Source organism: Leucoraja erinacea, chromosome 14 (assembly GCF_028641065.1).
Source record: "Leucoraja erinacea ecotype New England chromosome 14, Leri_hhj_1, whole genome shotgun sequence".
NCBI classification, from domain to species: domain Eukaryota; kingdom Metazoa; phylum Chordata; class Chondrichthyes; order Rajiformes; family Rajidae; genus Leucoraja; species Leucoraja erinaceus.
In genome coordinates, this window is record NC_073390.1 from 33,690,639 (window position 1) to 33,707,101 (window position 16,463).

Consider the following 16,463-nt stretch of genomic DNA (forward strand, 5'->3'; position numbering starts at 1 on the left):
AGGCCCACAGAGTCCATACCGGTCACACTAGATCTAAGTTATATCACTTTTCCATCCACTCCCTACACACCAGGGGCAATTTACAGAGGCCAATAACTGCTTGTCTTTGCGATGTGGGAGGAAACCGGGGAACCTAGAGGAAACCCACGTGATCACAAGGGGAATGTGCAAACTCCACATGGACAGCACCAAAGTTAGGATCGAACCTGGATCTCTGGCGCTGTGAGGCAGCAGCTATATCAGCTGTGCCACCATGTTGTCTTTGGAATGAATGTTGGAAGGAATTCTAAATTTAATGGCCTTGGTGCGTGAGGAGGACTGAAATCTCTAACTTATATTTTTATGATTTTATGATTCACCTGGGGGAAGCTCATGCAGTCATAGGGAGAACATGGAAACTCCATAACACCAGCACCTGAGTTCAGAAATGTTCTCAGGCTGCTGGAGCTGTGAGGCATCAGCTCCATTAGCTACGGCTCTGTGCCACAGTCCTGCAGTGAAATCTTCAAATGAACAGCGCGAGGGCAAGAACCCACCAAATCCCACATCATCCTCTCCATGAAATATATTATTGCTGGGCCAAAATCCCAGAATATCTTACCTCGCAGTCCCGTGGGACTTTCTCCACCACACATACCACAGTGGCTCACCAGCACATTCTCAAAGGCAATTTGTAGACTAGGATTAAATATCGGCCTGTCATTGACTCATTCCGTTCAGTTGCTTCTTCCAATTTCACCTTCTCCTGTCTGCCCTGTACTCACTCAATCTAAAATCTCACCTTTTATTCACAGCAGTCTTAACCATAAGTTGGCAACCTCAGTGTACACAGGAATATTTTCCATACATTTTCCATTTCTTATTAAACAAGGTTGTGAAATCTTTTCAGCATGCAAGCAATTGATTTTGTTGTTTACTTCAAAAATGTCCATTCCTTCATAATCCTTTATGTATCTAAAATACCAAATCTATTTATCTTTTTCGGAATTTAATCAAGCGCCTTTGATAACAGGCGTCTCAGGTAAGGGGTCTCAGTGCCCTGATGTTACAGCATAGCAGAGTGTCCCACTCCTGAACTAGTGTCCCCGAACATATTGTTCAGGAGTCGCCTCTTCTATTTCAAGCTGCTTCTCCCCTGGAGATGGACAGGAAGAAACAACATAATTTACTTGTAAGTCATTTCCATCTGTTTGCTATTAAGTCCGGTTACTTTTAAAATTAAATATCAAATCACTTTTAGCCGAACAGTTGTTAATTGCTTGTCAATGCCATATCTAAGTGGGATGCTGTAAAGTGAAGCATAGTTGAACTATCTGGAGTGAGCAGCTGCCCTGAACAAGGTGATGTGGTGTCTGCGGCAGAGTTGGAGCTACTGTGCAAATAACCAATCGGTGGTACGCAGCTGCCGAGTTGCTGCCTTACAGCACTTGCAGCGCTGGAGACCCGGGTTCGATCCCGACTACGGGTGCTGTCTGTACGGAGTTTTACGTTCTCCTCGTGACCGCGTGGGTTTTCTCTGAAATCTTTGGCTTCCTCCCACACTCCAAAGACATACAGGTATGTAGATTGCTTGGTGTATGTGTAAATTGTCCCTACTGTGTGTAAGAGTGTAAATGTGCGTGACTCGGTGGGCCGAAGGGCCTGTTTCCGTGCTGTGTCTCTAAACTAAACTATACCATCAGGTTCCTTCTATTTCAGTGATCAAGGTGAACCACCCAAGAAGCAATTTAACTGTTTTCCAGAAATGCTTCCATTTAATTCTTCATTTAAATACAGACTGGAAGGATGATTGAATGAGGATTACACAGAGCCCAGGTGAGGAGATGCTGGATGTTGTAACTGCCTGTAGAGTGCGGTTGGTTAAAGTGTCCATTTGCCCCCTCTGCCAAATCAAGCACCAACGTAGACAATGCTCACACTTAATGTGGTTTTTATTTCAGCAAAATCACACATATTAGATAGTGTACTCAGTCCAATGGAATTATTGTTTTAGAAGTTATAACATACTGGGCAACTATCAGGGTTGCACAGTGCCACAGCAAGAAAAATTGCTGACGCACATCGCCAGAGGCCCAGGTTCGATCCTGACCCCGGATGCTGTCTGTATGGAGTTTATACATTCTCACTGTGACCATGTGGGTTTTCTCTCACATCCCAAAGACATGGGAGTTTACCAGTTAATTAGCCTGTATAAATTGCCCCTTGTGTGTAGGGAGTGGATATGACAGTGGTATAACATACAACTTGTGTGAAATGGGTGATCAATTGGACTTAATGGGCCGAAGGGCCTGTTTCCATGCAGTATCTTTCAATCACCAAGATGGCATTCTATTCTCTCTCTATTTTGAATTGTCAATCCTTTTTCGATGATCATACCATGGTCTTCAATGTAACCATACTGTAGTCTCATAATATTCTTTGCACAGTTTTGCATCATATAAGTTTTTACACTCTATTTAGCAGTTTGTGAAGACTGGGAATAAGAGGTTTTTGGACAATCTTAGCAAATTACCCAGAAAGTCACAATATTCAGGAGAGCAGAGATGTATACAATGGAAGCATAAAACAAGTAAACCTATCAAAGAAATTCTGCACTGCAAAATGTGGCAAATACTAATTTTCTGAATAGTCAGAAGTTCATAACTATACAGATAGAACCTCTATATAAAGGTGCACAGAAGGAAACTATATGGCATGTAAATTATGGACAGCAACCCAAATTAAGTGTAGATGTATTAAATATATTAGACCAATCGTGCAGGAAATGACATTATTGAATGCAAATATAAATTGTTCATATGTCGAACAGATAGCACATCATATTTTTAGAATATAATGCAAGTACCTGTGTAAATAGCGATGGCATTTCATATGAAAACATACAGAAGCCATAACAATAGATGCCATTTTATACATGAATACATGGCAAATAATCTTCATTCCAGTAAATAACATGCCCTGAATAAATACTGACAAAGTACTGACAACATCCGCAAGAGCAGATATTATTATGCATTGCAAGAAATGAAATAGTGAGAAACATGAAAACGGGCATGTTACTTACACACAAGGCACACAAAAGCAGTCACATTAAAATAGATGAATGAATAGTCACATGCTCAAGGATTGTCACAGGCCACACAGATGGTTTCATTATATGTAATTATCCACAGTAATTCATGGTGCTAATACACTGATGGATCATCATAAGTTAACATAGATCGGAATGCCATATGAAAACATATAGCTCATACCACATCGCGCATAAATATCTACTTTTAGCATATCCTGTGCAAACAGAGAGATGTACGTCACTTGTGAATTTATGGACGCCACATCCTTGTGTCAATATACAGACCCAAGTCATGCATAAACATATTGGCAGCATGCCTGTGTAAAATACAGTGATAACTCATCAAGTGTAAATAAATGAATAGTATGTATTTCACATTGAAAGAAGGAGCATCACATATAGAAATCACATCACATCACATATAAACATAAGACATAAAATATAGAATGCTAAGCTAAGATGTACAAATTAGGACAGCATGTCGCATTAATTGTCAAAACACATTACCTATATCTGCACAGATGGCAAATGCTCGTTCATAAAAAGATTGTGCATCATCTATTTTTTAATGTATAATCTGCATCATTAATATCAACTATATTTAGTGATGTTATATACAGATATCACAACAAAATATGACCATGTTACTTAAAGGTGGAATGCCAAATGTAAATATATAGTGACACAGGACACTGCAAATGCTGTAATCTTAAGCTAAAACCAATGTGCTGGTGGAACTCAGCAGTCCAGGCAGCCTCTGGGGAAGGGACAGGACAGACGATGTTTCGGATTGGGACACTTCTTCATAGAAACATAGAAAATAGGTGCAGGTATAGGCCATTCTGCCCTTCGAGGCTGCACTGCCATTCAATATGATCATGGCTGATCATCTAACTCAGTATCCTGTACCTGCTTTCTTTCCATACCCCCTGATCCCTTTAGCCACAAGGGCCACATCTAACTCCCTCTTAAATATAGCCAATGAACTGGCCTCAACTACATTCTGTGGCAGAGAATTCCAGAGATTCACCACTCTCTGTGTGTAAAAAATGTTTTTCTCATCTCAGTCCTAAAAGATCTCCCCTTTATCCTTAAACTGTGACCCCTTGTTCTGGACTTCCCCAACATCGGGAACAATCTTCCTGCATCTAGCCTGTCCAACCCCTTAAGAATTTTGTAAGTTTCTATAAGATCCCCCCTCAATCTTCTAAATTCTAGCGAGTACAAGCCAAGTCTATCCAGTCTTTCTTCATATGAAAGTCCTGACATCCCAGGAATCAGTCTGGTGAACCTTCTCTGTACTCCCTCTATGGCAAGAATGTCCTTCCTCAGATTAGGAGACCAAAACTGTACGCAATACTCCAGGTGTGGTCTCACCAAGACCCTGTACAACTGCAGTAGAACCTCCCTGCTCCTATACTCAAATCCTTTTGCTATGAATGCTACCATACCATTCACTTTCTTCACTGCCTGCTGCACCTGCATGCCTACTTTCAATGACTGGTGTACCATGACACCCAGGTCTCGTTGCATCTCCCCTTTTCCTAATCGGCCACCATTCAGGTAATAGTCTACTTTCCTGTTTTTGACACCAAAGTGGATAACCTCACATTTATCTACATTATGCTGCATCTGCCATGCATTTGCCCACTCACCCAGCCTATCCAAGTCATCTTGCAGCCTCCTAGCATCCTCCTCACAGCTAACACTGCCCCCCAGCTTTGTGTCATCCGCAAACTTGGAGGTGTTGCATTCAATTCCCTCGTCCAAATCATTAATATATATTGTAAATAGCTGGGGTCTCAGCACTGAGACATGCGGTACCCCACTAGTCACTGCCTGCCATTCTGAAAAGGACCAATTAACTCCTACTCTTTGCTTCCTATCTGCCAGCCGTTCTCTATCCACATCAATACTGAACCCCCAATACCGTGTGCTTTAAGTTTGTATACTAATCTCTTGTGGGATCTTGTTGAAAGCCTTCTGAAAGTCCAGATATAACACATCCACTGGTTCTCCCTTATCCACTCTACTAGTTACCTCCTCGAAAAATTCTGTAACATTCGTCAGACATGATTTTCCTTTCATAAATCCATGCTGACTTTGTCCAATGATTTCACCACTTTCCAAATGTGCTGCTATCCCATCTTTAATAACTGACTCTAGCAGTTTCCCCACTACTGATGTTAGACTAACTGATCTGTTATTCCCTGTTTTCTCTCTCCCTCCCTTTTTAAAAAGTGGGGTTACATTACCTACCCTCCAATCCTCAGGAACTACTCCAGAATTTAAAGAGTTTTGAAAAATTATCACTAATGCATCCACTATTTCTGGGGCTACTTCCTTAAGTACTCTGGGATGCAGCCTATCTGGCCCAGGGGATTTATCGGCCTTTAATCCATTCAATTTACCTAACACCACTTCCTGGCTAACCCGGATATCACTCAGTTCCTCCATCTCATTTGACCCCCGGTCCCCTGCTATTTCCGGCAGATTAATTAAGTCTTCCTTAGTGAAGACAGAACCAAAATAGTTATTCAATTGGCCTGCCATGTCCTTGTTCCCCATGATCAATTCACCTGGTTCTGACACTCATACATTTGAACAAGGGTCCCAATTTCCCTCCATGGATGCAGCCTGGACTGCCGAGTTCTCCAAGCACTTAGTTGTTTGCTCACTTTGCTCACTTTAAATACATAGGTAGCGTCACATATACTGTATGCCGTGGCACAGGTCACATCACACGGCATTTCAGATGTAAGCTTACAGTAAATAACAAAGTATCAATCAATCAATCACAAAAGAGGATCCAGCTTCAATATACTGGAGGATATCACATATCAATGAACAGGCAACAAAACAGATCACAAGTATAGAATTGCCATGTCATGTGCAAACATACAACTAATTTGTCACAGTAAATGACACATCAAGTCATCCAGTATTAATATTCAAACAACATGTAACATAAATATGCAGATGGTATCAGTAAAAAAGATTGATTGCACATGATGCATATCAAAATACAGGCCAATGCACCTAATGGAGCATGCATGCATCCATTGCTAATAGTAATCAGAGATTTTGTGTAAAAATACATTTCACTTATTCATAGGGAATTCAGCGAAACAACTTGTATGATGTGCTCATACGAACATTATATCAACAACAACTTGCATTTTATGTAGCTTAGCTAATGTAAGGACAGCAAAATTAGGATGGGAATGTGAGGATATTTAAATTATGAGTTGATGGCAGACTGGGTACCAAGGAAGCGAAGGCAGGACAGGGCACACTAAGGGGCAGAAGAACGCTAGGAGAGCTCAGGTTTCTTGTGGAGGCAGAATGTCTGGCAGAGATGTCAGAGGAGTTAAGTCTGGAGGTTTCAAAGGCATGGGTGAAAGTTTCAGCAGATTGAGCGAGGCCAGAGGCAGGTGGCATCAGGAAGGAGGAACAGATGATCACAGTGATGAAAGATGTGCGGTGAGAAATTCAGCAGGTCAAACGGGAGGCCGAGAGCACGCAGGAGGGATCTGTTATGACAGGAGCCGGGTGGAGGGGCAGAATGGGCAGTTCAGATTTGCAGTGATGGTAGTTAAGGCAAGTACCCAACGTTTATGAAACATTTAGACAGGTACATGGATAGGATAGGTTTAGAGTTATATGGGCCAACACAAGCAGGTGGGATTATTGTAGATGGGACATATTGGTGGGTGTGTGCAAGTTGGGATGAAGGGCCTGTTTCCACGCTTCGTGATTCTATGACTCTAAAGACAAGGCCTCTCTTTGTGGACATGCTGGCTAAGATTAAACCCACTGTGCAGCCCAACTGAGAATGGTAACATTTAAACTCAAATACAGTGCGATTAGTGTGGAATAAACAGGGTCATTCCTCAAATTCTAATATCTGGCACCAAGATCATCCATTGTTGATTGCCAAACGACCAGGAAGAAATCACAATGTGTGGAGTGAGTGGGACACTGTTCAAAGACCAGATTCCTCCCATCATTTAATCTTTTCCCATCTGCACCTACTGACCCTCTGCCCCATCTACTTCGGATGCCAGAAATCACCACCGTCTCTCTTCTTCCCGCACATCTGTTGATACTCTTCCTGCTCCTCCATGTCATTTTCTTTGTCCCAACTTTAATGGTCTACAACCAGACCCATCTCACCTCCTAAGTCCTCAGTGTCCCCTCTGTCCCCCCCATCCACATTGTTGCACACACAGGGGAGGTGATGTAAGGGCAAGTCAGTGTGGTCCCAAGTTCAAATCTGAACTTTAGGTTAGGATGTGATACATGCGTAACATTTTTTAAATCATTAAACAAACCTCTGGAAAAAAACATACAGCAAACTGAATGTTTTGTTGTTTGTCTGCGTGTTCTGGCGGGTGAATTCCATCTGGCCAGCATCAGTCAGCATGCTTAGTGAGAACAGACGGCGAGAGCTATTTATAGCTGGCCACGACCCCTCAAGAGACTAAATATTTTCAGAGAAATACCAGGAAGTTGGGCTCATTTAGGTTAAACCACATGGCTCTATATTTTACACATGTCATCAGTTGGAGCAGGGAACCTTGGCCTCCCTGTGCAGTGAAGAATTATTTTAGTCTGCTTTCTGAGGATTACATTACCACTTGTGGAAACTAACTTTCATACTTAACATCAGTATGGGACAAAAAAAAGAATATTTTGAGGCCTGTCTCAGTAAAACTGTATATACTGACCAAACTCAAGCAATCTCTCCTAAAAACTGATTTACAGACTGAACTCGAAACAAGGTCACTGTCGGGGATGTGTGGAAAAAAATAAGAACATCCATCCAAATCTCTTGGAATGTTCAAATAAATAAATTAAATGTCTCTTAAGACCATTGGAGATGAAACTCTCGTACCACATGTTGTTGCACTGATTACTAACACATTGTTGCTTGTTCATATGATTATAAGTTAGTAATTTTGAACTCTACAACACATTTTATATTAAAAGTCGTGCTCCATTTTTGGATCACTGTTTGGTCATGTCTCTCAACAATAACCGGATGAGAAATCCCCATTATAACACTCCCTGCTGCGTGCATGCTGATGTAAACCGTTCGGCAGATAACGAGTTCCATACATCCCAAATCCCAAAGGCATCACCTGCAGCAACACCAATGCTTCTTATGACAAGAACACTTACTTCTAACTCTCAGTTTAGAGTAAACTTACTGCTAAAAAATGTCTCCAGTTTTTTCTTTATTACTTAAACCTCTCATAACCTCACACAAATTGGTAGTAAGGAAGGCAAATGTGATATTCGCTTTTATTTCAATAGAACTAGCATATAAAAACAGGATGTAATACTGAGGCTTTAAAAAGCAATGGTCAGACCACATTTGGAGTATTGTGTTTTGGGCCCATATTAGTTTAGTTTAATTTAGTTTAGAGATACAGTGTGGAAACAGGTCCTTCGGTCCCCTGAGTCCACACTGACCAGCGATCCTCGTGCACTAGCACTATCCTACACATGAGGGACAATATTACTAAAGTTAATTAACCTACAACCTTGTACTTCTTTGGAATGGGCGAGAAAACTGGAGCACCCGGAGAAAACCCAAGGGGTCACGGGAGAACGTACAAACTCTGTACAGATAGCACCCATAATCAGAATCGAACCCATGTCCCTGGTGCCGTAAGGCAGCAACTCTACCGCTGTGCCACCATGCTGCCTAATCTGGGGAAGGATGTGCTGGTGTTGGAGAGGGTCCAGAGGAGGCTACAAGGAGGTTACTCCAGCCTGTACTCGCTGGAGATTAGAAAGATGAGGGGGTACTCATTTAAACATACCGAATAGCGAAAGGTCTGGATAGATTGGATGTGGACAGGATGTTTCCACTGGTGGGAGAATCTAGGACTAGAGAGCACAGTCTCAGACTAAAAGGCAGTACCTTTAGAAAGGATATGAAGGGGAACTTCTTTAGTCAGAGGGTGATGAATCTGTGCAGGGAAAGTCATTGGGTATTTTTAAGGTGGAGAATGACAGATTCTTGATTAGCATGGGTGTCACGGGTTATGGGGAGAAGGCAAGAAAATTGGGTTGAGAGGGAAAGATACATCCACTATGATTGAAGAGTGGAATAGACGCGATGGACTACTTCAGCTCCTACGATTTATGAACCTATGAACACAGTAGCACAGTGCTTGTCCCCTGCTGCTATCAACGTCAAGTTTGCAGGATCTCTGTAATCATGTATGTTACCTCCCAAGACACCCGAGTTAGTTGGGCAATTGTCCGATATAAATTGGCCCAAGTGCAGATGCGTTGTGCGGAGAATTTGTTACAGGGAAAATTCATGGAAAAATGGGATTGCTCTGTGAGCCAGCAGACTTAATGGGCTGAATGGCCACCTTCTATGTTGTAGAAAAATATGGAAATTTTCAGAAATGTTTCAGCAAAATCCCTTAAATGTATTTCTAATTTTCAAGTCAAGTACATTTATTGTTATTTGTACGGTGAAGTGCTGGTACAGTGAAAATTGCCACAACATCACAGGCACAGAGACTCAGATAACACACAAAAATATGAATAGAACATAGAACAGTACAGCCACTCAGCCCAAGATGTCTATATCGAACATGATGGCAAGCCCATGTCTACCTGCACACAATCCATATCCCTCCATTCCTTGCACATCCACATGACTATCCTAAGTCTCTTAAATGCCACTATTGCATTTGCCTCAACCACCACCCTCAGCAGCATATTCCAGGCATTCACCACCTTCTGTGTAAAAGATGTTGCTCTGCACATCTCCTTTCAACTTTGCCGCTCATCATACTTAAAATATTACAAAAGCTACTCATAAATTCTGTTGCTTTTTTATGGTTGGGTTGCTATCAAAGACATCCAAGGTCTGGTCAGTGTTTGTTGTAAAATTAGGATGTTTCTACACACTTGCATTCTATCACCGTAACAGTGACTGCGCTTCAGAAAATATTTAAATGGAGACAAGGTGGACCGTCCATGGCCCTTCAACCAAAGATCCTAGAGGGGCAAGATAGACCACTCCTCCGAAATCCAATGGGCTGACGTGTAGTACGTGATGGAACGTCACGGCCGCCATTTGTTTATGCCTCCCGCTGTGCACTCCGCTCTATCGTCTGGTGTCATCAGTGTTGTAGGGAGCAGTGTTTGATTTAGCGCATCTATTACATCACATATTTTAGTTAATTTTATTGTCAATGTTTTCTTCCTGTTCCCCCGTTTCCCTCCCATCTTTCCTCCCCAGCCGCCACCTTTGCGTAGTTTCCCTTGCATTGTATTGTGCAGTTTCCCTTCTATTGCTTTAACACACACTGTGCACAAAATTAAATTTAACATATATATATTTATATGAATGTGTGTGCCCGTGTGTGAGAGGAAAGTTAAGGGTCTGTCCCACCAGCATGCGATTGCATGCGTCTAGTGCGACCAAACGTGGCGAACCGCCGCCGCTGCCGCCGAACCCCCCGGCCCACCATTGCACCCAAAGATGATAGAGCAGAGTTGTATAATCTTTGATTGCACCCTTATTCAGGGCGGGCTTGTGATCTTTGCTTATGATGTCTCGACAATTCGAGGGACATAACGGGTAACAGCCATCGCCTTCCTTCCCGAACACGAATCTGAGCTCGAAAAATCTCCTGGTGGTGGGCCTAATGTGTCCCGCGGGCCATATTTTGGAGAATAACATTTTCACGACAGAATATCGACTGAAAATAATAATAATAATTTCTCACCTTTCGTTTTTATTGGGGAACCTAAAGAATGACAGGTCGGGTTGTCTACATTTACGATTAGAACAATTGATAGCAGAGCAGTGAGATGAAGATTTAGATAAGGACGCCATGACAGTGTGGGGGAAGCCCAATAAAATGGCGTCGACAATCACACACATCATACTACGCGTTTTTCGAGGAGTGGTCTATCTTGCTCCTCTATAATCTTTGCCTTCAACTGCACACCCAAGCACCATTTAAAAGTGATGAGGTTTTCTGCCTTCACCAACCTTTCAGTGAGGTCCAGTCAAATAGAATTTTAGTGAGGAAAAAGGACAATCTGCTGGTCTCTTTCGTTTGTTGTAGCGTATTTGCTGTTTATTGTAAATTTCCTTACTGCAGTATCTACTTTCCAAATTTGTGGCTTAGATCACAATGCCAAAGCTTACGTACGGACAGTTGGCCCTTATATGACATTATAGGTGACATATTTCGCACCACTCCCACACTGCCCCATTATACTTACCCATGGAGAATTTGGGAGTCCACTCACACACAATATGTTCAGAGAAATTTTGTGAAGAGTTATCAGAATAAGTAGACACAAAATGCTGGAGTAACTCAGCGGGACAGGCAGCATCTCTAGAGAGGTGGAATGGGTGATTTTTCGGGTTGAAACCCTTCTTCAGAACCATTCCTTCTCTCTGGAGATGCTGCCTGACTAGCTGAGTTACTCCAGCATTTTGTATCTATCTTCGGTCTAATCTGCAGTTCCTTCCTACACATATCAGGGTAACTTGTTATGTGGGACATCTTGTCTAAATCTTTATGAAGACCCGTTGGGAATCCGTCAAAGAAAGGGCGCATTGGGTGATTTCTCTAAGGGGGAAGGAGAGTTGGGCAAGTGTTGTTGCTGCGACACTAATGATTAGGTGTAGAGTACAGAGGAATTGAGGATTGCAATGTCTGGATCACTTGAGCTATGATAATAAGTTCAATGTTAACACCAATTTACCAGGCTTGTTGCCCTGGCTAGAAGTTGGAGCTAGTCCACTTCAATTAGACTGAGTGGCTCGTGGACCAAATGTACAATGAATATCAGACACGCGACTGGATAACCTCCAAAACTGGCTGGTGTAGAGCTAATATAGTCGACCCTCCTTCACACCTGGGAGAGAAAATTGACCTAACATTGTAGCACTATTGATATTCCGAAGCGCTGAAATGCTGTGATCTGTACAACAGTAGCATCTTGGTTCCACTCAGCCATGAACGCGTTAGGATTTGGAGACAGTTTCTATCAGGGATGAGATATAGTACTGTTTTGTCTTAACATTTCAGTTTTACCTCTGCCATTGACATCAGCAAGGATTGAGCTTTAAATCCTTGCTGATTAAATAATAGTCATCCTGGAATCACAAAGGGGGCCTCTATTCCACATGATGTTATTGAATCACACCTACACCCACCTCTCTTAATAACAAATGTAATATCTCGTACATTGTACATGTTGTTTAGAAAGTAAATGGATGTATATACAGGTAGAAACAAAGAACTGTAGATGCTGGTTAGGCAGCACCTCTGGACAACATAGATAAGTGACAGTTCAGATCGGGACTCGAAAACGTAACCTATCCATGTTCCCCAAAGATGCTGCCTGACCTGCTAAATTACTAAGGTAGACAAAAATGCTGGAGAAACTAAGCGGGTGAGGCAGCATCTATGGAGCGAAGGAAATAGGCAACATTTTGGGCCGAAACCCTTCTTCAGACTACGTGTGTGGGAAACAATTGCAGATGCTGGTTTAAATCGAAGGTAGACACAAAATGCTGGAGTAACTCAGCGAGTCACGCAGCATCTCTGGAGAGAACGAATGATTGACGTTTCGGGTCGAGACCATTCTTCAGACTGAATAAAAGGTCTTGACCCGAAACGTCACCCATTCCTTCTCTCCAGAGATGCTGCCTGACACGCTGAGACTCCAGCATTTTGTGTCTGCTGAATTACTGCAGTACTTAGTGTCCTTTCAATGGTTTTCTCATTTTTCTGATCCTTCTATTCCAAAGAGTATAGCACATAGAGGAGGTTTTGGGTTGGCACCCTTCTTCTCACTGCTTCAGACAGGTAGTTTTGCTAACATGTACATTCCTACAATTGGATATAAGGCGATCGATGATTTAGGGACAAGTATTTGTATTACGTGGGCTGAATGCAAAAAACGTATTTCACGGTACCGTGGTACAGATAATAAAGAAACCATTGAACCGTTGATTTTTTTAATCACGAGATTTCGATTGAGAACTAGAGAACTGCATAAGTTATTTTGGAAACTGACAAGTTTGAAAAAATGCTGTCTAAAAAAAGTTTGCACGTAACCGCCCAATGGATGTAATCAGAAACCACTGTCCCTCAAGACCGTCTGTCACTTTCACTGCCGGGAGCTATTGGAATTGACAAGCAATGGTTTCTATTGACACTTGCACAATATTTCTCTATTAAACAATGTAACATGAGGCCTTTACTATTTTTAGCTTGCAGTAACAAAAATAAACATAGTTATTTTAAAAAAAACTTTGTATTTGTAAATCCTACAGAGAAAAATAACTTAGAAACAAAGAACTGCTGATGCTGGTCAAAACACAAAAGGACACAAAGTGCTGGAGCAACTGAGCCGGTCAAGCAGCATCTCGGGAGAAGATGGATAGGTGACGTTTTGGATTGAAACCCTTCTTCTGACTCTGAGTCAGAAGAAGTCAGGGTTACTGCAGCACTTTGCGTCCTTTTGGGGAGAAAAATAAGTTTGCTAGTCAGAATCAGAAACTCTTGTGCCACCCTTTCCCCCTATTGACACAATTATTCTTACATCTGATGCTCTACAACATGAGCACTCCTTGCATATAACACTTATCACATTATAGCAGAACTACCTGTGTACTTGCTCACCTTTAAACATGCCCTGTGATATGAATATTTTAAGAACTATTTCAGCTCATAAGTGGACGAATAAAACATAAAATATAATGTTTGGAAGACAGATCTAATCCTGATCTACACTGCTTTCTCACCCAACCTTAACATGAAGTTGTGGTCCTTGACATTATCTTGAAACATAAGAAGACAGGCAGAGAAGTCTAACCAGTACATCAAGCCTATACCCCACTGATGTGCCTCAACATTTTCGATTCCCAGCACACTCTCGTTTCCTTAGCTACTCTAATCTTCCCCATCGCCCAGAAGTGGAAGGGAAATCAATTCATTTGAAGAAAAAGACCACATGCTAAATTCATAATAACATTTTGAAAACTGCGGTTTGAATGGACCTTTCGGGAGGACACCCAGCCAATTTTCCTGTCACATACACACAAGAAGGTTGACCAGTGACAGCTGATCAAAGACTCCATCACTCTTCAATATGTCAGGTCAACCACCACGGATTAACATTGAAAGAAGTCAATCTCCGGCAATATCACAGTCCTATCCAATAAACAGTTAACATCATGAAATCCCGACAATGGTTTTCGATGCACAGTAACATTTAAGGAAAGTCACTACTGCAGGACATAGGGACATATGTGAAATTGTTTTCCTGAAAAAGACTCAGAGAAAAGTTCTCATCTGGAGATTTAAATGGGGGAAAAAAATATTCCAAGGTATTGGATCTGGACACTTCTGCCCCAGGATATGATCTAGGGATATATCGTTCACAAAGACTGGGTCTAAAGACATGTAATACTCAAGGAATAGACCCAGGGAATGATTATTAGCAGGTTTTTGAGCCAGGCACAGGTCTTGTCCAGAGATTGAACCCAAACAATGATGATTCTTAGAAATTGGACAAATTCCAGGGATTTAATCTAAGGAAAGTACAGATGAACCCGTTCGTCTCTGGGAATGAACAATTCCAAGATCATTCGTGGAATTGGACTAATTTCTCCCATGAATTGGGCGCAGGGGTGCGTGTTCCCCGGACTAGACCCAGGGGTTGGCAATACCCTTGGATTTGTACACACAGGCTGGTTATGCCCTGCGATTTGGATTCAGGGGTCGGTTGTTCCCAGGGTTCCCAGGGTTTGTACTCAGGGGTCGGTTATTCCCAGGGTTTGTACTCAGGGGTCGGTTGTTCCCAGGGTTTGTGCCCAGTGCTGGCTGTGCCCAAGGCTTTGGATCAAGGGGGCAGGGGCCGGCTATTCCCTGGGATCAGAGGGGTCGGGCAGTGCTTGGCAACAGGTTTCTGCTGCTCTTATCGTCGGCTGCACCTCCAGCTCAGCTCCCGGAGATACTCCACTCGAGGCAGAGGCGGGCGTGTGGCCTGCCCGGCATCGGCTGCAGTGCAGGGGTCCCGGCCGCGCCTCCTCTCCCGCTGCCCCGACCCCGGCCTCACCCTCACCTTGCTGCGGATCTGGCCTGAGGTCGACACCTTGCGGATCAGTTTCTGCGCGGATTCGTGCTCGGCTTCGCTGTCGGACGACTCGTCTCCCACCGTACTCCCGCTGGCGAGCCGCTCCCGAACCCCCAACTCGCACACAGACCCGGCGGCCTGCGCTTCCCGAGCCGCCATCATTACCGCAGCAACCGGGCCTCGGCTGAATGCAGCCGCCAGGGGGCGCGCCGGAGCCTGCGGTACCTCGACCCGCCGACGGGGGGAGCGCCGGAGCCTGCGGTACCTCGACCCGCCGACGGGGGGGAGCGCCGGAGCCTGCGGTACCTCGACTCGCCGACGGGGGGAGCGCCGGAGCCTGCGGTACCTCGACCCGCCGCCAGGAGGAGCGCTGCAAACCGACAGTTACCCGACCCGCCGCCAGGGTAGCCTGACTCGCCCTCAAAGGAGATGAGCTCCTGCGGTATAAAGTCTTAACCCCCCCCGCCGGGTAATAACGGAGTGACTCTCAGACGACTAGCACAGGGCGATCCAGGCACCAGACATTGCGAGTTAAGTGCAATGACAATTGTAAGTGAGGGTATTCAGAAGATATATAATTCTTTATATTAGTTATGTATTTGGTTTCTAAATGAAGGGAATTTAAGATTAACCAAAGAATCAGTCTACACTCTAACCAGGCAGTCTAGTGCGCAACAGCAAGTGAATATTAATTTGAATGAACAAAACTTTGCATTCACTCAGTTTTACTGCAAACAATTACCAACTTGTTTACCGCTTGGGGAAAAAACCCCATAATGTGGTATATTATAGCAACACGAGATATCGCAGATGCTGGAATCTTGCTCAAAAAAAAGTGGCAGAGGAATTCTCTACTTCTTTGTTCATTCTTGTCCACCCCCTTCCCAGGCACTTTCCCCCTGGAACCACAGGAGATGCAACATGTGTCCCTGTATCTCTCACTTCAATCCAGGGTCACCGGCAGCTCTTCCAGGTGAGATGTGCTTCCCTTGCAACCTTGTCTATTGCATTCAGTGCTCCTGTTGTGGCCTCCTTTACACCAGCAAGACAAAGTGTAGATGGGGGGGGGGGGACCACTGCTTCTCCATATACATGCTGTCTGCGAAGGCTGAGGCTCCCAGTTGCAAACCCTTTTAACTCTTCCCAGACTTTCAGTGCTTGGCCTCCTCCATTGCCAGAGTGAATCCACTTGGAAATTGGAAGAACAGCACCTCGTATTCCACTTGGGTAGGTGAGAACCCATCAATTT

The 16,463-nt window shown here is 43.4% G+C and overlaps 1 protein-coding gene across 4 annotated transcripts in view; it reads right to left on the reverse strand.

The window, feature by feature from the left end:
* The window catches only part of LOC129703558 (diacylglycerol kinase delta-like), a 121,551-nt gene extending 106,140 nt beyond the window's left edge, over positions 1-15,411 (reverse strand). For all 4 annotated transcript variants that reach the window (XM_055646134.1, XM_055646133.1, XM_055646136.1 and 1 more), the window contains exon 1: positions 15,203-15,411. In XM_055646134.1, coding sequence (XP_055502109.1) covers positions 15,203-15,376 — 174 coding nt within the window. In that variant the 5' untranslated portion in view covers positions 15,377-15,411. The remainder of the gene's footprint in view (positions 1-15,202) is intronic.
* Positions 15,412-16,463: the final 1,052 nt, after the last annotated feature.